Source organism: Notolepis coatsorum (genome assembly GCF_963971535.1).
Source record: "Notolepis coatsorum genome assembly, chromosome: 6".
NCBI lineage: Eukaryota > Metazoa > Chordata > Actinopteri > Aulopiformes > Paralepididae > Notolepis > Notolepis coatsorum.
The window spans coordinates 67,891,740-67,913,809 of NC_140170.1; the positions used below are offsets into that span (position 1 = coordinate 67,891,740).

The window sequence follows — 22,070 nt, forward strand, 5'->3', positions numbered from 1 at the left end:
AGCCCCGGCTCCGCGCAGGAATACGGCTACCGAAAGCAGAGTGGCACTATTTGTCCACCGTGCATATAAATATGGCGCAAGAAATGTAGAATTCCTCTTAGTCCTTTACCCTTCTACCCAACTAAGTAACAGAACGTGAAGCCTCACCCCACGATACCGCGTGCGGTGTAGTATGGCCTGTTTGGCCTTAGAATAGCAGTGAGACCTCGTGCGAATTAATAGCTGAATTGCCAGAGTTTGGCACCGTATTTCTATTAAGTAATAATAGTCTATTATGTATGGTGCATCGTGCGGTTAGAGTTCTAAAGTGAGCAGCACCCCCATCGCTTCCTCGTGTTATCTAGAGTCTTAACCAGGTTGGGCAGACCACACGTGGTGCTTTCATCCGAGGAGTTCTAGGCGAGGACCGAGTGGACCTGTACATTGGATTACCTACCCGACGACTGCTGAGCCCTATGCGGCATGGAATATATATTTGCTTTGGTACTTTGATTTGTGGAGCGGATAATCGCCAACACCGGTGAGTGTTGGATCTACCCCGAAAGGAGTCAAGGTGAGACGGCGCTCAGACCAGACTGAGGTCGCCTCGCTTCTTCTTCACTGTGGAGCTACAGCTACAGCTACAGCCTACAAGAGAGCCAAGGTGTATTCATCTGTGGATCAAGATTCTACTGCACTGTCTTCTGTACGTGAAGTCTCTCTAGACATCGTTGACCAGACGGGATACGGCCGACGGCTCTCCTACCCCCCTTACCGGCCTACAACCGGGAGGACCCCTACAGTATATCCAGCTATAATCATTAAGTGACCATAGATATAATTCCCTAAGAGCCAGGTTGCATACTTGCTTCCTGCGTAACCAGAGATTGGACATTCAGTGTTGATTTGCCTACGAGTACTCATTTGCCTTACAAGAGCATTCAAATCATAAATGTAATGGTGAATATTATATGTACCTTTTGCTATATATTAAATATTTGATTATTACCTTTGTGTGGACCTGGTTTCATGGTGGGAAAGTGTTCATCATATTTAGATATTGTGTACTGTATGGCCAGTAGTTAAAGTACATAAAGCGGTAGTGATTTAATGATACCATACTTATCAATACAGTCAGGGAATTGTACCACTCAGTTACAAGTATGATAAAACAGTACAGAGAGGCGAAATAAACATGTGTTTATCTAGAAGCTACCAAATATCGCAATGATGCTATAGCTTGGAACCTTAGACCCTATCCAACTCACTCAAATGACTGTCTTCTGCTGAAGGTACCCGAGCACAGTCTGAACGTCAGTCTTTTATTTCAGTACTATTTACATTTTTATTTTAGTGCACCAACTTCTAGGATATCATTTTTCGTGCTAAGAGTAAGAACCTACCAGCTTGTATTCAATGTCTCTTTCAACCAAGAGAAGGAAAGTATAATTTAAGAGGGTTGTGTATTCTTAAAACATATAAAAAGGTAAGAACTAATGTAAAAGCTAGATGTGTTTAAATTTTGGGAGTTAAATTGTGGAATAGTCTTAGTGATGGGTTGAAGTTGTGTACCTCTCAGGGGAGATTTAAAAAGGCCCTGAAGGATAAAATAATTCAGGAGTACAGTTTTGAGTAAAACATCAAACATTTATTTTCTCTTTTTATCTTGCAGCATATTTTTAGATTTTATTTCTTATATTAAAGTATATTTAGTTTTTAAGAATCGTAAAGGATAGGCAAAAATAAGCATGTGCTTCAGCCTATTCATTTTTTCATGTATGTACATTTGTGATTTTTTCTTTTTTCTTTTCCTTTTGATTTATCTGTAAACAAAGACCGAAAATAAAACTATTCATCATCATCTTCAGCACATGCTAAAAATAAATTCTCTACTAACTGAGTGTGTGTGCGCCTGCGTCATTGCATGTGTGTCTGCTGCGTCATTGCATGTGTGTGTGTGGGTCTGTGTGTGTCTTTCGTGTGTTTGTGTGTGTGTGTGTGTGTCTTCTCATGTGTGTTTGTGTCTTTGTGTGCGTGTGTCTGCATGTGTGATTGTCTGTGAGTGTGTGTCTTTGCGTGTGTGTGTGTGTCTCATGCATCTTTGTGTGTGTGTGTGTGTCTTTGCATGTGTGTGTCTTTGCATGTGTGTTTGTGCGTGTGACTTTCATGTGTCTTTGTGTGTGTGTGTTTTTGTATGTGTCTTTGTGTGTGTGTCTTTCATGTGTCTTTGTGTGTCTTTCATGTGTGTGTGTGTGTGTGTGTGCGTGTGTGTGTGTACGTGTGTTTGTGTCTTTGCGCGCGCAAGTGCGTGTGTGCGTGTGCGAGACCCTCACCAGCAGACTGTAGAAGAACACGTGCACGAAGACTCCCAGGGTGCAGATGATGAGGTAGATGAGGTGGTAGAGGAACTCAAAGTCCAGCACCATGGCCTTGTATCCCCGCGTGAAGGTGCCTCTGTTCCCCACGAAGCTCATCAGGAAGATGATCTTGTTGCAAACCTGGAAGGTGAAGCCCAGGGACTCGCTTAAAAACTTGGTATCTCATTTTAGGGAGTCTGGTAAAGCTGCCCCCGTCTTTATATTTATCAAACCCTTGCATCGAGGAACCATTTGGAAGTCCTTTTTGGACAATCTTTAGATAATAAAGTACTCAACCTCTACCGTCTCTAACTATGAATGAACACAACATGACTTACCATCTTTAGATAATAAAGTACTCAACCTATACTGTCTTTAACTATGAATGAACACAACATGACTCACCATCTTTAGATAATAAAGTACTCAACCTCTACTGTCTTTAACTATGAGTGAACACAACACTAACTTACCATCTTTAGATAATAAAGTACTCAACCTCTACTGTCTTTAACTATGACTGAACACAACATGACTTACCATCTTTAGATAATGAAGTACTCAGCCTCTACTGTCTTTAATTATGAATGAACACAACACTCTACCTTACCATCTTTAGATAATAAAGTATTCAACCTCTACTGTCTTTAACTATGAATGAACACAACATGACTTATCATCTTTAGATAATAAAGTACTCAACCTCTACTGTCTTTAACTATGAATGAACACAACATGACTTATCATCTTTAGATAATAAAGTACTCAACCTCTACTGTCTTTAACTATGAATGAACACAACATGACTTATCATCTTTAGATAATAAAGTACTCAACCTCTACTGTCTTTAACTATGAATGAACACAACACTAACTTACCATCTTTAGATAATAAAGTTTGAAAATGTGCTCAATTACAATATGATACATAACGTCCTCCATGGATCATTCCATATAGAAGCATCAACAGGAGCCTTGGCTGGTGTCTATAGAGAACATACTGTTATATTAATGTTGGCAGGAGAGGAAGGAGAGGCTGTATGAGGACACCATGAGGAGAGGCTGTATGAGGACACCATGAGGAGAGGACGGAGAGGCTGTATGAGGACACCATGAGGAGAGGCTGTATGAGGACACCATGAGGAGAGGACGGAGAGGCTGTATGAGGACACCATGAGGAGAGGCTGTATGAGGACACCATGAGGAGAGGCTGTATGAGGACACCATGATGAGAGGCTGTATGAGGACACCATGAGGAGAGGCTGTATGAGGACACCATGATGAGAGGCTGTATGAGGACACCATGAGGAGAGGCTGTATGAGGACACCATGAGGAGAGGCTGTATGAGGACACCATGAGGAGAGGCTGTATGAGGACACCATGAGGAGAGGCTGTATGAGGACACCATGAGGAGAGGCTGTATGAGGACACCATGAGGAGAGGCTGTATGAGGACACCATGAGGAGAGGCTGTATGAGGACACCATGATGAGAGGCTGTATGAGGACACCATGAGGAGAGGCTGTATGAGGACACCATGAGGAGAGGCTGTATGAGGACACCATGAGGAGAGGGAGGACAAGGATCTATGTGTGTGAGTTATGTGTGTGTGTGTGTGTGTGTGTGTGTGTGTGTGTGTGTGTGTGTGTGTGTGTGTGTGTGTGTGTGTGTGTGTGTGGGTATGTTTTTATGTGTGTGCGTGTGTATTTTGTGTGGATGATTTGCATGCATGTGGTGCATGTGCTGTGTGTGTGCGTAGGTGTGTGTGTGTGTGTGTGTGTGTGTGTGTGTGTGTGTGTGTGTGTGTGTGTGCGTATGTGTGTGCATGTGGAGACTTTCTGGCTGCTGCAGGAAGTAGCGTCCGTCTCTGGAGTTCAGTGACGTACTTCACACCCCCAGCGTACATCCAGGCGCTCGCCAGGAGGGAGAGCTCTGGTTAAAGGCCAAGGGTGACACCACACGCAAGAGTGGGTGAGTGGGCATGAGGTCGTGTGAGGTCTGGCACGGGGGTATGAGGAGAGAGAGAGAGAGAGGCTGGATAGTGGGCATGAGGCGAGGAGGGGGCATGGGGGGGCGGGGAGGTTCAGATGCCGGGGTTGACATCGAGACCTCATACATAGCAGTGGTGGGCAGCTTGGATGAGTGTGTGTGGGTGGGGGGGGTTGAAATCAATATGTATGAATGTATGTATATATAGTACCTCTGTTTCTGTGGATCAAAAAAGAAAGAAAGAAAGAAAAAGAGACATTCTGCACACTGTTAATCTATCTTCCTTGGTAAATAAAGTGCTAAGACAACCAGGAGTACAGGTGCTACTTCGATAATCAGAGAATAGGAATGAGGGAAGCGTGACTCTCCATATTCATGGACACAGGGGCGTGGGTCTGACTTGAGCTTCAGCAGGGACACTTAATATGCGAGAGCACAAAGTGTGTGAGGAGAATTTATTTTCGCACCAATTTGAGCTGTCCGATTCCTGGGTTCGATTCCCGGTTTGCCAGGTACCCAGGTGGGGGGGTATCTCCCGGGTCTTTCTGTGTAGAGTTTGCATGTTCTCCCCCCGTGCTCACAAGGGTTCCCCCCCTTAACCCTCGAGTCAACCTTCAAAAAACCCACTACCTGTCTCCCTAGTGACCGAAACTGCGATCTCAATAAAACATATATTTTTCATGTATTGTTCCAATTTTCTTTCATGAATATCATTATTAACTTCAGTCCTCACCATACATATAGAATTCATTTTATTCATTTTCAGGATTTTAACCATTTCTTAAATTAGGGTTGGGGTTGGGGTTAGGGTTAGGGGGTTAGAGTTACCCTAACTCTAACCCTAACCCTAACCCTAACCCTAACCCCCTAACCCTAACCTGTCCAGTTCTGCGACTAGGGTGAAAGGTTTGACACTTGTTGTTCACGCGCTTAATAGTGATTGATTTTAAAAAACAAACATGGATTATTGTAATGCGAGTCCAAGATGTGATACTGAGCAACTTTTTTGGCATATACATAAAATCTAGCCAACGCTATCCACAAACACACAGCTTTTTGACCAGAACTACGACAAGGGTGACTCGAGGGTTAAAAAAAGACAAAAAAAAACCGACCCCAGAAAAATGCGTGTGTGTGTGTCCTATGTGTCTCCCATCTCGCAGGTGTGTGTCGATGCATGACGATGTAGTAATGTGCTACAAATAAAGAATTCTTCAAAGTCCTGTTTCTTATCTTTTGAGCTATAAAGAGCATCTGACGGCTAGTATCCCTATAACCTCTGACACACACATACATACACACATACACATACACACATACATACATACATACATACATACATACATACATACATACATACATACATACATACATACATACACACATACATAGACACAGTACACACATACATACACACATACATACATACATACTAGGGATGTCCGATATTATCGGCCTACCGATATTGGAATAAAAATGTGATATCGGAAAATATCTGTATCGGTTTTCAAAATTTTATTTATTTTTTACATTTATTTAACATTGATTTACCCAGGCAAGAAAGTAAGAACAAATTATTATTTTATTTATTGTCAAAGTATGCATAATGTTGTGTTAATTACACGACAAGAGATATGTTTAGTTAATTACCTGAAATTATTCCGTTTTTTGATGGGGGAAACCCTGCATATATCGGTATCGGTTGATATCGGTATCGGAAAATTAAGAGTTGGATAATATCGGTATATCGGTAAAAAAGCCAATATCGAGCATCCCTAATACATACATACACACATACACACTCACATACACACATACACACTCACACACACATGACACACACACAAACAAAGACACACACAAACAAACAGATAAAGACACACACACAAGCAAAGACACACACATACACACACACATGAGACACACACACACACACGGTGCAAGGGAGCAGGACTCACGTTGAAGGCGCCCAGCAGGAAGAGGGTGGGCTCCAGGCCCACGGAGAAGATGAGCCTGAAGATGGTGACGATGACCAGGGCGCGGATGCCCAGCGGCTGAGGCATAACGATCACGATGGTCGTCGCTGCCAGCATGCCCATCCAGAGCAAGGCAGACAGGTGGGGGTCCAGTACACCTGAAGAGAACCACACACAGACAAGCACATTACGGATAGAGCTCAGGTATCGCTTGAAATTGATTGATTGAAACCTTTATTTATACTCAGGTGAGCTCTGAGGTGAGGCCACCTCATTTTACAGAACTGCTGAGTGTACAACAAAATAGAACAACAAAACAACGTGCAGTGCAATGAGTTAAAAACAGTTACAGTACAACATGAATCACAGAGAAATGAAATCAGACATTTAAATTCCGTGAGGGAAGGAAGAACTTCCAACTTTAACTTTGACTGAATGTCCTTCCAGGACTTTGGGGCTGCATAAGAGAATGCTGTCCTGCCGAGTCCTGTACTAGTCTGTGGAACTTTAAGTGTGATCCAGTTACTACAGTAGATCGTGTTTGATGGGCTGGAGCATTCCTGTCCAACAGGGCAGCTATATACGGTGGCTGTGTTCCCAGACCGGTATCGAAATAATTCGATGCAGATACCGAAACAATCAAGTTTTTTTCTCTGACACCTTCGCTGAGTAATGTGTGTGTTGCGTGCGGACGGAATTAGCCAGCCGGAGGCTTTGTTTGTATTTGGCTGTTTTTTTGCGAGCTGAGAATTAAAAACACACGTCTCGGAACTACTGTAGTACGTTGTGGTAACAAAGATTCTCCGCTCGCACCTCACTTCCTGGAAAGAAGCCACCCTGTAGTCTCGTTAAGGTTTATAGGTATTGAACAAGTCATCCTACCAAATAGAGGTGGTAATATGGACCAGAGGCTTTCTGGAGCAGTCCTTTAGGACCCTGTGGGTTAAATGTTTGAGTTTTAAATGTTTTCTCTGAAGTACTAGGACTCTCAGAGGATATCTACACCTTTATCTCATTATTCTGATGGACTAGTATTTATGATGTCCACAAGATTGACGTTATTAATATTATTAGTATAATCAGATATTATGTATATACTTAAATGTTAAATACTTATTATATAATTGTTTTAATGATTATTATAGTTTATTTTAATTATAATTATAATTTCTTTGTCTTGTATGATATTATTTAGTATTCAGAGCCTGTGGTGATTACCTGCTGCAACTGGTAATATATTCCACCTGGCACTGCACAACAAGCATTCTGAACAGGTGACTGGAAGCCCAAATGCTCTTTGAAAATGTCTACAAATGTTGTTTGTGATGTTTTCATTTTTATTTGGTATTTTGTATATTTAGTTAAGTTTTGATCTGTAGGTATTTATTATTTCTCATAGTCTTGTCATTATTATTATTATTATTATTATTATTATTATTATTATTATTATTATTATTATTATTATTATTATTATTATTATTATTATTATTATTATTATTATTGATGTTGATGTTGATGTTGTGTTGTTTGATAAAAAAAAAGAAAAAAAAGAAGAAGAACATGTCTACAAATGTTTGTATATTGGCAGATACCCCGATGAAGACAGTTCACTGTCGGAACCTTGGTGATTTAAAGGAACACGGCAACATTTTGGGAAATTAGCTTACCGTCTTCTCCAGAGACAAGAAGATAGATACCAGTTTCCTCGCTGTGCGTTCAGTAGAAAGCTATCTGGCTGAATGTTAGCCTAGCTTAGCACAATGAATGGAAGTAGACGGTGCCTAGGCATTGTCCAACTAACACCTCTCCCGAAGGCTAACCGGGCATGTCCGCTTCCATTCATTGTGCTAAGCTAGGCTAACGTGCAACCTAATAGCTTTCTACTGAACGCACAGAGAGAAAACTGGTATCTATCTTCTTGTCTTTCTCTCTGGAGAAGACGATAAGATAATTTTCCAAAATGTTGGCATGTTCCTTTAACTCATTGGACGCCAGTCACGAGTATAGTCGGGTTAACTCGCCGACGCTTGAGCGCCAATCACGAGTATAGTCGGGTTTTAATCGTTATTTCTTTTATTAGCGATATCCATTAATTTTCATCCATCCAACCTGATGTTATCATTGGGAATGGGTCTGAGCTCGCAAAAGGGAAAATACCGCCGCCTATCGTCTCCCGGATGGTATTGCACATCATTGGATTGGATTGGCTGGGACTGTGCATCAAAAAAAAATATTCCGGTCCAGGTTTTCCTTCCCGGGCATGCAGTATCGTTATACCACATTGACTGGGGAGGCTGGGAGCAGCGTGGATTATGTGTTTTGGATATATAACGTTGGATCAATAAACACGATCAATATTTGGAATGGCGATCAGGAATTGGATGAATCTATTTGCAGGACATCAGATGTGAGGTAAGGAATTTATGTTACAAATCTTGGGTTAATCAGATGTTCCTTTCACCGCCATCGGAGCGCGCGCGTGTGTGTGTGCGTGCCGTTAGCGCCGACCAATGCACGGATAAGCGATTTTTCAGCCCGCTTCTGTATCGTGCATGAGGACACATATACTATCGATAATCTAGCGTTTATTTGAAAACGATTCATAAATCAGCCGAAAAATGACAACGTGTTTTGTGTATTCCACTAAAGGGCTATTATCGCGTCTTTCTCTGGAATTACTAGAAATCACCAAAACTATACTTGTATTCAAAACGGTATAAAACGGAAATGTACCGATGAAAAAACAATCCGTTTTGTACATGTTGACTGCAAGCAACTCATTGATAAGCGACGTGTGTATTAGACCCATAGCCATAATTTAAGATATATTTTAAGCACTCGCAAATATCCCCGTCCTCCCATTGATTAAAGCGGTGGCCATCAAGCCATAATTTCCCGGAAGGGGCGTGGCGCTCAATGAGTTAAGAGCCTAAATGGAGCTACATTGACCATATTCACACAACGGACATTTTGCTCTTCGCGTCACAATCAGGCTGGGGTTCCTTTAAAAAAAATTTTTTTAATGTTTTTATTCAAATATACAAGTCTCAAATACAATATACAGTTAATAAAAAAATTTATCTTTCTCCCTCCCACCCTCCCGTCCCCCCTAAACATGTCTGCCGGTACAGTATGCTTGGAACATAAGCATTCAGCTACAACCACAGAGGAAAAAGAAGGCAAAGTAGAATGTAACAGAACCCCTCCCTCCCCAAGTATCCCTATCACTGCCATCATCAGACACATGACTCAGGTATGACTCATAACACAAAGTACATCAACACATTATCATAATGCAGTTGTATCTGTAATACATCAGTCAAAAGTCAAAGTATAAAGAATAATATAAAATATATAAAAAAATATTTTAAAATGTTTTAATGAAAAGGTGTTCGAGGGAGTCATTCACAGGGAAACATAGTAGGCTGTAGGCTATGGTCGGTGTGTACAGCTGTCAGGGTTGTCAGATGTAGAATCTATTCTCAGCTACTCAGGGTGTACAATAGTCTCAATGGATGCTTAGGCATTTTATTTTATTTTTCCCTTTTCCCCGTTACCCTTCGAGAGGATGAATGAATGAATGAAAACTTTATTTAACAGATTGCAGAATGGGTACAATACAGTACGGCTCAATACATACAATTGTTAAGGGGATGCAGACCTGAGAAAGACGTTTGTCTTGTTTCCATCAGGGTCCCCCATTTTCAATTCATATAGACATTTATGACATACACAACATACATGACATTTATGGCATAGGGACATATAGGTATTTAGTACTGATACATTTGTGACATAGGCGGTATTCAAATATACAGTACTGTTACCCCTAGATCCTGACAGAGTATATACATATGATGGGGAGGGGACTGTACATTAGGAGGGGGTGGGTGGGTGGGAGGGAAATATACATACGGCGGGGAGGGAATATATACATGCGGTGGGGAGGAGACTGTCTATTAGGAGGTGGTGGGGGTTTTGGGCATTTACGGTGGCCAGTTTCGAATTGCAGCCTCCCGTAGGTGCCCTTTAAGGGCGGTTTTGAATGTGGGCAGGGATTCACATTCCTTTACAGCTTTGGGTAGGGCGTTCCACATTGTTGTGGCATAATTGCGAAACGTGTTTAGTCCCTTGTTTGAGCCGAATCTGGGTTTAACATGATTTGTTGAGCTTCCTCTGGTGTAGTGGTTGTGGTATTCACTGACCTTTGGGAAGTATTTTGACATGTACATGGGCACCCCGGTCGTATAGTGTATCTTGTAGACCAGGCCCATTGCAAGTTGCTGTACTCTGTCGTCTACTCTAAGCCATCCTAGGTTGGCAAAGTGGGCAGGGGTGAGGTGGGTTCTGGGGTTCAGGTCAAGTAGTAGTCTGACCAGTTTGTTTTGTGATGTTTGTAATTTTGTTTTAAGCGCCTTTGAGGTGCTTTGGTACCATGAGGTGCACGCATAGTCATAGTACCCTTGAATGAGTGCTCCTGCCAGAGTCTTCAGGGTATTCTTGTTTACCAGAGAGGAGATCCGGTACAAGAATCTAGTTCGTTGGTTGACTTTTTTTATTACATTGGATGCCATTTTGTCACAGGAAAGATTTGCCTCTAGGATGGAACCCAGGTAGGTAATTTCGTCTTTCCTTGTGACAATATTGTCACCCACCGTAACTGAGAATCCGTCGGTCTTGCTGAGTTTGTTATTTGAACCGAAGAGAATGGACTCTGTTTTGCCCATGTGTAATGATAGTTTGTTATCAGCGAGCCATATGCAGATTTTGCCTAGTTCCGTGCTGAGGGTTTTTTCAACCTGCAATTTGTTCTTGTCAGAGACCAGCAGGGCTGAGTCGTCCGCAAACAGGAACAAGTTGCAGTCACAGGCTGACGACATGTCATTTGCATAAATTAGGAAGAGTAGCGGTCCTAGTATGCTTCCTTGTGGAACACCACAGCTCACTGTGAGGGGGGGGGATAGAGTACTGTTACATCCCAATGTATATATTCCCCAGTGTGTGTCTCCATGTGTGTGTGTTCTCCATTTTGTTTGTTTCCTCCCTCCAGCCATTGTTCCCTTTACCATTGGTCCCTGCCAGGCCAATCCTTCCATTATTGCAACACAGCAGTGATTGGTGGATGGCTTTCCAGACTCCAACACTCAATCCACACCACCCAATCATGGATCACCCCACACCTGTTAAAACATGGCTTCTCACTTCAGTCTCTCTCTCTCTCTGGCATGAGGCTAGGCATGTTGTGTTTTTGGTAAACCTGTAACTTTGACAGTATTGCATTTCATTTATTGCCTTTGGTGCTTAGTAGTAATTTCCTTGTGTGTGTGTGGCCACAGAGAGAGCATTGTCAGCCATAGTTTGTTTTTGTATATATTCTGCTTTTGTTTCTGTATAATTAATGTGTTTTTCTCTCTTTCTCAGGAAGCACAGATGGGGTGAGCTGCCATTTCCTTTGGACATTGTTTTCTCCTGTTTTGGTTAGGTAAGAGTAGTTTAGGTAATGTAATCTCTTTTACCATAGATTAGATTGTGTTTATTTGGAGTATAGTGGTGTTTGTTTGTTGTTTTGGCCTGGGCTCACCCCTGAGCTACATGTGCTTCCTTTGCCTCTATTCAATAAATATCATTGTTGTTTACAAACCTGGTCCATCTTTTCTGTCAACCAACTGTTATGTTACAGCCCTTTACCCTTAGACTCACAGGGGTCGTAACATAAATGGGGGCTCGTCCGGGATCTTGTAACCCGTGTTCAATTGTTGGTTGATGGATTTGGTGAACTGTGTTTGTTTACACTTGTATAGTTATTAATTACTTTGTGTAAAAATGGCATTTGTGTAAGAAAAAATAATGGCAGTTAGTACTTTTGATCTGGGGAAATTCTTGAGCAATCCTACTTGGGAAGCGCTAGATAGCTGCCGCAAGGCAGACTTAGTGGAGATTGCCACACATTTTCAACTCTCGGTTCAACAAAAGCATCTTAAGCAGGATATCAGGTGTCTTGTGGTAGATAAGCTGTTGGAGCAGGGGACGCTTGTTTTACCTGCGGTCTCTGATGAACATGCAAGTCCTCCTGGTGAACTTACAGAAGCACCGCCTTCTGAGGAGCAAGCCCATGGTGCTGAAAAGGCAGGTGTGAACGTCACATTGCCACATTTTCACTTGACCTCTCCTGTGTCAACTGGGTCTCGAGAAGGGGCCCAGGTCAAGGTTAGAATAGCCCGTCTCCAGATGGAGGCTCAGGAGAAGGCACAAGCACGTGAGGCGGAGTATCGGCTTCGTAAAATGGAGCTTGAGGCGGAAAATGAAAGGGCTGTTAACATCCGTAGGTTGGAGCTTGAGGTGGAAAAAGAGCTCAGACTGCGGGAGTTGGAGCTGGGAGTCCAAAGGAGTGAATCCAACTCTGCTACACCGACTCCTCCACAAGGCCCGGGTATGTCCTCCTCCACAGCTTATTCATCACACACTTTTGATATAAGTAAACACATTGCTTTGGTGCCTCCGTTCCGAGAGACCGAAGTTGATACTTATTTTAATGTGTTTGAGCGTATTGCTGCTTCATTGCGCTGGCCAAGAGAGGTCTGGCCTTTGTTGCTTCAATGCAAATTGACTGGTAAAGCCCAAGAGGTTTGTTCAACACTTTCCCTAGAAGATAGTCTATTGTATGATACTGTGAAGGCTGCCATCCTTCGTGCATATGAGCTTGTGCCCGAAGCTTATAGGCAGAGGTTTCGCAGTCACAAGAGAGCTGTCAACCAGACCTTTGTAGAGTTTGCTAGAGAGAAGGGAACTCTCTTTGATAAATGGTGTGCAGCAAGCAAGGCCTCAGATCTTAACTCTCTCAGAGAACTCATTCTATTAGAAGAGTTTAAGAATCGTTTGCCAGAGCGTATTGTAATTTGTGAGCAGAAAGTGTCCACTCTGCAGCAAGCTGCTGTATTAGCTGATGAGTTTGCGCTAACCCATAAAACTGTGTTTGTAGATAGGCGTGACTCGTTTCTCCCCCATGATTTCTCTCAGAGACCTTCTGTCCCCAACCATTCAGAATTCACACACCCCCGACCAAAAATGTCACCTCCACGCTCAAAAGATGAGCGGACATGTTACTACTGTCATAAATCTGGTCATGTTATTTCTGACTGTTTAACCTTGAAACGTAAGCAGCAACCGTCCTCTCAGAACTTTAGACAACCCAAAGGGGTTGGTCTGATTAAAATGGCACCTGATTCCGATCAACAGGTGCACAATGATCAGGATGTTCTCGATCCTTGTTTCAGGCCATTTACTTCCAAGGGTTTAGTTTCCTTGACAGGGGATCCAAAAGATCAGTGTACAGTTCAGATCTTACGAGATACTGGAGCCTCACAATCCTTTATCCTCTCTGATGTACTACCTCTGTCTGAGAAATCTTCCTGTGGTTCTAGTGTCCTGGTTCAAGGTATTGAGATGGGTTTCGTGCCAGCCCCATTACACTGTATTCATGTACAATCTGATTTGGTCACTGGTTTCTTTAAAATAGGGGTGAGACCTTCCTTGCCAGTTAAAGGCATTTCCTTTATCATGGGAAATGATTTAGCTGGAGGACAGGTGAACGCTGTGCTGGAAGTGTTGGATCACCCAGACACAGATTCTCTGCCTGATGACTTGTCACAGAACTTCCCTGAAGTTTTTTCTGCAAGTGTTGTCACTCAGGCTCAATTGAAAAGGAGAGGTGATGAAATTAATTTGTCTGACTCTGTTTTTGCTTCAGCTTTTGTCAGGGAGGAGTTGCTGGCTCCAACTTCTGATACCGCTGACAAACCACCGACTCATAGTAAGGTACCCCCACAGACAACTGTAACTAGTTCCGACGCTTTGAAGTTACCTGTTACTCGTGAAATGCTAATTACTGCCCAGAAGGCTGACCCTTCTCTTGCAAAATGTTTCTCTTCTCTTGAAACAGAACAGAGGAGAGAGTTGCATTCTTATTTTGTGGATGAAGGAGTTTTGATGCGTACATGGAGGTCCCATGGTACTAGACTGGCAGAGCATGCACAATCGGAGATAGGGCTACCAGATCAGGTACCAGACTGGAGCACTGTTTATCAGATTGTTGTCCCTGCAGTTTATCGTCAGCATGTACTGTTCTTGGCCCATGACCACCCTTGGTCTGGACACTTGGGAGTCACTAAAACATACAACAGAATACTTCAACATTTCTTTTGGCCCGGTTTGAAGTCCGATGTAGCACAGTACTGTCGTACCTGTAGTACTTGTCAGATCACCGGAAAGCCAAACCAGGTAATTCCACCTGCTCCCCTCTGTCCTATACCAGCGGTCGGTGAACCATTTGAACATGTCATAGTTGACTGTGTTGGTCCGTTGCCAAGGACCAAAGCCGGCAATCAGTTTTTGTTGACAATAATGTGTACCGCCACCCGTTTCCCTGAGGCTATCCCTCTTCGCAGAATTACAGCGCCTGTAATAGTTAAGGCTTTGACGAAGTTCTTCTCCACGTTTGGACTGCCTAAGGTAGTACAAACGGACCAAGGCACCAACTACCTGTCTAGGTTATTTGAGCAAGTGTTACAGTCCCTGGGTATCCGACATATAGTGTCCAGTGCCTACCACCCTGAAACTCAGGGGGCTCTAGAACGTTGGCATCAGACCTTAAAGTCCATGCTGCGTAAATATTGCTTAGACACAGAGAAAGATTGGGATGAGGGTGTCCCCCTTGTTCTATTTGCTGCACGAGAGACCATACAGGAGTCTCTTGGTTTCAGTCCTGCTGAGCTCGTTTTTGGGCACACTGTTAGAGGGCCTCTGAAAGTTCTTAAAGAACGGTTCATGTCAAAGGGTGCCAGCACACCCACTAATGTTCTAGATTTTGTTAGCCAGTTTCGAGAGCGACTGCATCAGGCGTGCTCTCTCGCAAAAGAAGCGCTCTCTTCTTCCCAGAGAACTATGAAACGGCGCTATGACGAGAAAGCTGTTTCTCGATCTTTCCAGCCAGGTGATAAGGTTCTAGTCCTGTTACCTATCCTTGGTTCTGCTCTTTCCGCTCGTTTTTCCGGACCGTATGCAATAGACAAGAAGATAAGTGATACAGACTATGTGGTTCGCACCCCTGATCGTAAACGTCACTCTCGTGTTTGCCACATCAATATGCTTAAACCATATTTTTCCAGAGATAGTGTGCAGGTGAAGACCTCAGACCAGACAGCCGGACTGGCCGTCTCTGCTGTTGCCTCAACTCCAATAGTTCCGGACTCTCCTGACGTTAGTGGTGAGGATGTGGATGGCTTAGAGTTGCGCAATGCAGCCCATCAGGGTGCTAGATTGTCCAACACTGAGATGTTATTGAACCTGCCCACTCACTTAGCACACTTACCTGAGGAGCAGCGAGAGGACATCACAAATTTGATTCAGGCCTACATGGCTCTGTTTGGTGATGTTCCCTCCTGTACTTCTGTATTGGCCCATGATATTAATGTTAACAATGCTGTGCCTATCAAGCAACATGCATACCGTGTTAACATCACCAAGAGGGCCATGATGCAACAGGAGGTTGACTATTTGTTAAAACATGGTTTAGCCAAGCCAAGTTGCAGTCCCTGGAGTTCACCTTGCTTGTTAGCTCCCAAATCGGATGGAACTCCTAGATTTTGTACTGATTTCCGAAAGGTAAATGCTGTCACCGTGCCTGATTCCTTCCCACTGCCCCGCATGGAAGATTGTATTGACAACCTTGGATCTGCCACCTATGTTAGCAAACTAGATTTGTTAAAGGGTTACTGGCAGGTCCCTTTGACCCCCCGTGCCTCGGAAATCTCTGCGTTTGTTACTCCTGACAATTTTTTGCAATATACTGTAATGCCTTTTGGAATGCGTAATGCCCCGGCCACTTTCCAGCGACTGGTGACCCTAGTCCTGGCTGGTGTTCCAAATTGTAATGCCTATCTCGATGACCTGGTTGTCTATTCGACCAACTGGCGTGACCACATGACAACCTTGCAAACTGTCTTTGACCGCTTAGCTGGAGCCTCCCTGACCCTTAACCTTGCCAAGTGTGAGTTCGGCAAGGCTACGGTTACCTATCTTGGTAAGCAGGTAGGACAAGGCCAAGTGCGTCCGGTGGATGCAAAAATATCTGCAATCACAACTTTTCCAGTGCCTACTACTAGGCGGGAATTGCGTAGATTCCTTGGGATGGCTGGGTATTACCGTGGTTTTTGCCGGAACTTTTCTTCTGTCGTCACTTCTCTCACTAGCCTGTGTAGCCCGTCCAAACCATTCATTTGGACAGCTGATTGTCAAAATGCATTTGATAGTGTTAAAGCTCTCTTATGCAGTTCCCCTGTTCTCTCTGCTCCAGATTTCTCCCTGCCGTTCCAGCTGGAGGTGGATGCCAGCGGGGTGGGAGCTGGAGGGGTGTTATTACAGGAAGATCATGATGGTGTCAGTCACCCGGTTTGTTATTTCTCCCGGAAATTTAACAAACATCAACTACACTATTCCACTATTGAAAAGGAGACTTTGGCTATGTTGTATGCGTTGCAACATTTTGAGGTGTATGTCGGTTCGAGCGTATTACCAGTGGTAGTATACACCGACCACAACCCATTGGTTTTTCTGTCGCGGATGTACAACCACAATCAGCGCCTCATGCGTTGGGCGCTCATAGTGCAAAATTATAACCTCAGCATAAAGCATAAGAAGGGGTCTGAGAATGTGTTGGCGGATGCTCTATCTCGGAGTTGAATCTCTCGTGCTGTCGACTTGATCTATTTTTGCTGTCTACTCGGTCTATGTTGCTGTGGACTCGTTTTATGTTGCTGCTAGTTTTTTCATAGCTCTTTGTTTTGGAGTGCATGTTATCTCGGGATGTTATCTCGTTGTTAAAGGGAGAAAAAAAAAACATGTTTAGTTGGTAGTTTATGTAGGCATGTTTTTTGTCTTATGTATGGGGGTGTTACATCCCAATGTATATATTCCCCAGTGTGTGTCTCCATGTGTGTGTGTTCTCCATTTTGTTTGTTTCCTCCCTCCAGCCATTGTTCCCTTTACCATTGGTCCCTGCCAGGCCAATCCTTCCATTATTGCAACACAGCAGTGATTGGTGGATGGCTTTCCAGACTCCAACACTCAATCCACACCACCCAATCATGGATCACCCCACACCTGTTAAAACATGGCTTCTCACTTCAGTCTCTCTCTCTCTCTGGCATGAGGCTAGGCATGTTGTGTTTTTGGTAAACCTGTAACTTTGACAGTATTGCATTTCATTTATTGCCTTTGGTGCTTAGTAGTAATTTCCTTGTGTGTGTGTGGCCACAGAGAGAGCATTGTCAGCCATAGTTTGTTTTTGTATATATTCTGCTTTTGTTTCTGTATAATTAATGTGTTTTTCTCTCTTTCTCAGGAAGCACAGATGGGGTGAGCTGCCATTTCCTTTGGACATTGTTTTCTCCTGTTTTGGTTAGGTAAGAGTAGTTTAGGTAATGTAATCTCTTTTACCATAGATTAGATTGTGTTTATTTGGAGTATAGTGGTGTTTGTTTGTTGTTTTGGCCTGGGCTCACCCCTGAGCTACATGTGCTTCCTTTGCCTCTATTCAATAAATATCATTGTTGTTTACAAACCTGGTCCATCTTTTCTGTCAACCAACTGTTATGTTACAGCCCTTTACCCTTAGACTCACAGGGGTCGTAACAGTACCGTTTACCTCTACCATCTGTTCTCTCCCCTCCAGGTAGGATTGCATCCAGCTCACTGATAGGCTATCAAAACCAATTGCTTTTAGCTTGTCCATTAGAATGGAGTGATTGACAGTGTCGAAGGCCTTTTGTAGGTCCAGCATGACCATGCCGCAGTATTTGCCAGCGTCCACCTCTTGTTTGATGTGGTCGTTCAAATAGAGGAGGCATGTGTCAGTGGAGTGGGACGTTCTGAAGCCAGATTGGAATTCGTAGATTAGGTTTTTTTCCGCCAGGTACTTTTCGACCTGTTCGTAGACTATTTTCTCCATGACTTTCGAGATGGAGGTAAGAATAGAAACAGGGCGGTAGTTGCCTGGGTCTAATTTGCTGCCCTTTTTGTGTAGAGGGGTCACTCTCGCAATTTTGAAGTCCTTGGGGACGTGCCCCTGTCTTATAGAGAGGTTTATTATGTGTGTGATGACTGGGGTGATGGCGGCTGCTGCGTCTCTGAGGAATTTGGAGGGGATGTTGTCATGGCCAGTGGCCTTGTTAGGTTGGAGGGCGCTCAATTTTTTGGGTACCTCATCGGTTGTTACCATTTCAAGTTTGAAGTCGTCTTTGTGGACCCCTAGGTTTTTGTAGTATGCTACTATGTGTTCTACCCCATAATGCCCTGAGTGGGAGGGTAGTTTGTTTACCAGTGTTGTGGCTATGTTTGTGAAGAAGATGTTTAAGTAATTGGCTACATCCAGCTTGTCTGTGATGAGCGTGTTGTCCGTCTTTATGTTTATGTTTGAGAATCTGGTTTTAAGTTTTTTACTGCAGCCTAGTTGATTATTGAGTAATTTCCAAAGTTCGCGGGGTTTGTTTTTGTTTTCCTCCGTTTTGTCGTTGATGAAATTTCTTTTTGCGGTTCTGATCATGATGTTTACGTCATTTCTTAGTCTGTTTCTTTGGATTTTTAGTTCAACCACGTGGGCTTGGAGTTCACTGTTTGAGCTTTTGGAAAGCTTTGTCTGACTTTTATGAAGTTCAGAGCATTTTTTGTCTCTGGTTTTCATAGCGGCCAGTATTTCAGTGTGCATCCATGCCTCAGCGCGATTTTTAACCCTGGTGGTTCTTATCGGTGCCATGTTGTTGAGTATTGCTGTGAATTTGGTTTTGAATCCAAGCCATGTTTCTTCAACCTGTGTACCACTGAGCTCATCTGACCAGTCCAAGCTCCCCAGTTCTAGGTTAAAGGCCTCTCTAGAGTAAGTTTTGAGGTCTCTAGATGTGACTGTTTTGTGACAGCCGGCCTTCTGTTTTAGCTTTTTGCGGGTACAGAAAATCATATAATGATCACTTAACCCGCATGCTATCACCCCTTTACTGGAGATCATGGACTTGTCAGAGGTCAAAATGAGGTCAATGGTGGTTTGTGTCGAATCGCATACCCTTGTGGGTTGTGTGATTAGCTGGCTGAAGGCCTTGAAGACGGGTGCTGATTTACGCAGCATATCCGTGTTCCAGTCCCCAATAAGAATTTTTTCTACCCCCTCCACCCCAGCTAAACACCCATCAAGTGTGTCATAAAAGCCACTCTGTTCTGGTGGTCTATAGATTGTGCCTACTAGTACTGGTTTCGCCCTGTCTAATAAGATTTCAATCCAAACAGTTTCAATTTCATCATGGTTAAGGTCAGTACGGTTGATGTATTTGGTATCCTTGTGTATATACACACAGACGCCACCTCCATACTGGTTCCTATCCCTCCTGACTATTGAGTAGTTTTCAATTTCAATCTCTGGATCCTGTACAGATGAGTCTAATTTTGTTTCTGTGAAACACAATATGTTAGCCTTACCGTTTAAAAACAACTGTTTGATTTCAGCCAGTTTAGGTCTCAGGCTATTTGTATTTAGATGAAATATGTGAAGTCCATTTTTGCTTGTAATAAGATTGACGTCGTCACAGTTGAGGTAACTCTGTTCAATTGTGTCCTGTCCTGTGGTGGGGGGAGGGGGGGCGTTGTTGCTGTTTGTGCCGTGGGTGGGGAGGGGGGGAGGGGGTGATGCTTTGTCCTTTGCTGGAGTCTGTATTCCTTTGTGTGAAAACCCGCGATGTGGGGGGGGGGGCTGGTTGATTACAGATATGTCTGATTGTACTCCATTGTGGGGGAGGGGGGGTGCCTTTTGTCCTGGCCTCGGCCCGGGTAGACTAGCTGGCATGGCGGCCTTGGCGGGGCCAGCCAAGCTAACCGTCGGGTCCTTGGTGACCTTGATGTGCCGCGCCGCTCTCCCTTTAGCCACTCGCCGAGTCCGCTGGGGCTTCTGTGAGGGTATGTCGCCGCTTGCTGGTCGGCTGGTGCAACTGCTGGCTGAAGCGTCAATTGCGTGGATGCTGTTGATCTCCGGCGCCGGTGTGAGGAGCGATGCCTCGCTGTTTTGTCCCCGCGACGTGCTGGGCGCCTCGGTTGTGAACCCTGGTTCCTTCCCTCTCGCTGTGGCCTCTCGTGGGTTCTTTTGCAGAGGTGGCAGAGGAGGAATGTTGCCGTTGATCATGTCGTTAGCCGCAGTATGTGTGGGTAGCCGTTGATCTGTTGTGCTGGCTGCTGCTTCTTGGGTCAGCAGATTTGACTGTAGTCTCTGGTTCCATGTCATTACGGGACCAGGGTTCTGATGAATGTCACCCGACATGAGCAGATATAATAAAAACATTGATCTCTTATTACACTTGCCTGCCGGGGGTAATTTCTTTCGTTCCGGATTTGCAGTAAGTACTGTGTGGATGGTCGTGGCTCCGAAGGCTGGATGTTTCCTCTCCGAGCCCGTTAACAAATAGAAGTCGCAATGGGACTGCTGTTTTACGTTTTCGCTACCCTCCACTTCTGTCTGGAGTTGCTGCTTGAGTTGTGAATTCAGGTACAAATCCATAATCCACAGGAGGGAAAGTAGAAAATGCGCAAAGTACTTTTTTGTTGTTGCTCTGTTGCGTTGGTTACGGGAGCTACGTAAAATGCGACCGTCCATGTTGAAGCCGCTAGCTAGGCCCTTTTGTCCTCCCGCCAGGCCGTCATTGTAAATAGGAATTTGTGCTTAATTGACCTGCCTGGTTAAATAAAGGTTAAATTAAATAAAAGTGTGGATATAGTCAATTAATTGTGCGGTATTGCTCATTTAGAATCTAGCTGCCAGTACCAGCACCTCGTAAAGTCTGTGTTGTGCGTTTACTCTCTTTCTTATTAGAGTCTATCTCTATACCCACAGGGACGGTTGCTGACCGGAATAATCGTCCAGACTGGAAGAACATTTCATACTGAATAATTAAGTGAAGTACAGGTATCATTATCTGAATTGGATCCTGTTCAGGTACAATGCTAGAAATCACACGTCAACCCTTGTGTGGTGTTTTTCTTTTTGTTGTTGTGGAGCCACACCATTTGAACAACAACACAGCCATATCAATGTATGTAGAAAATACTTGTTGAGATGTAAAACCTATCCCAATTACAAGCAATATAGACTATACTGTATATGGTTAATACTATGCCATTCTGCTAGATCACATTTATTAATAAAAGTGCTATTCGTATTTAGTGATAAAATGTGACTTACAATATACTAAAAAGAAATCCAACATAATCAAAATATGTTGGATGGAATAAATCATGTTCATTTTGAACAAATGAAACAAGCTTTTCATCACTACACCGTGAACCATTTCATAATCTGTGTTTTCTTGTTCAATGAATGTTTACTTGTTTTCTCCTACGTACAATTTCCACACATTTTTATTAGCCTCAAGCGAACACCACACATGTCATATAAACGTGTAAGAGGGAACACAGTGTGCACTGAAAATGTGTTATTTTACACGTTCTTTACAGAGGATGAGCCAAGGCCAATGAGTCTCAGGTTGAAATCCATGGCATCATTTATCTTTTAGTGAAAGATTAACCGTCTGTAGTGTGGTAGTGAAAGGTTAACCGTCTGCAGTGTGGTAGTGAAATGGTTAACCTTCTGTAGTGTGGTAGTGAAAGGGTTAACCTTCTGTAGTGAAAAAAATGCCAATGCAAAAACATCACTATCAGAGTAACATCACTATCAGAGAAA

At 43.5% G+C, this 22,070-nt stretch overlaps 1 protein-coding gene across 1 annotated transcript in view; it reads right to left on the minus strand.

Moving 5' to 3' along the window:
• The window catches only part of LOC311229533 (inositol 1,4,5-trisphosphate-gated calcium channel ITPR1-like), a 323,615-nt gene that overhangs the window by 71,448 nt on the left and 230,097 nt on the right, over positions 1-22,070 (minus strand). The window contains 2 exon segments of the mRNA XM_084315609.1: positions 2,313-2,477; positions 6,284-6,459. Coding sequence (XP_084171735.1) covers positions 2,313-2,477; positions 6,284-6,459 — 341 coding nt within the window.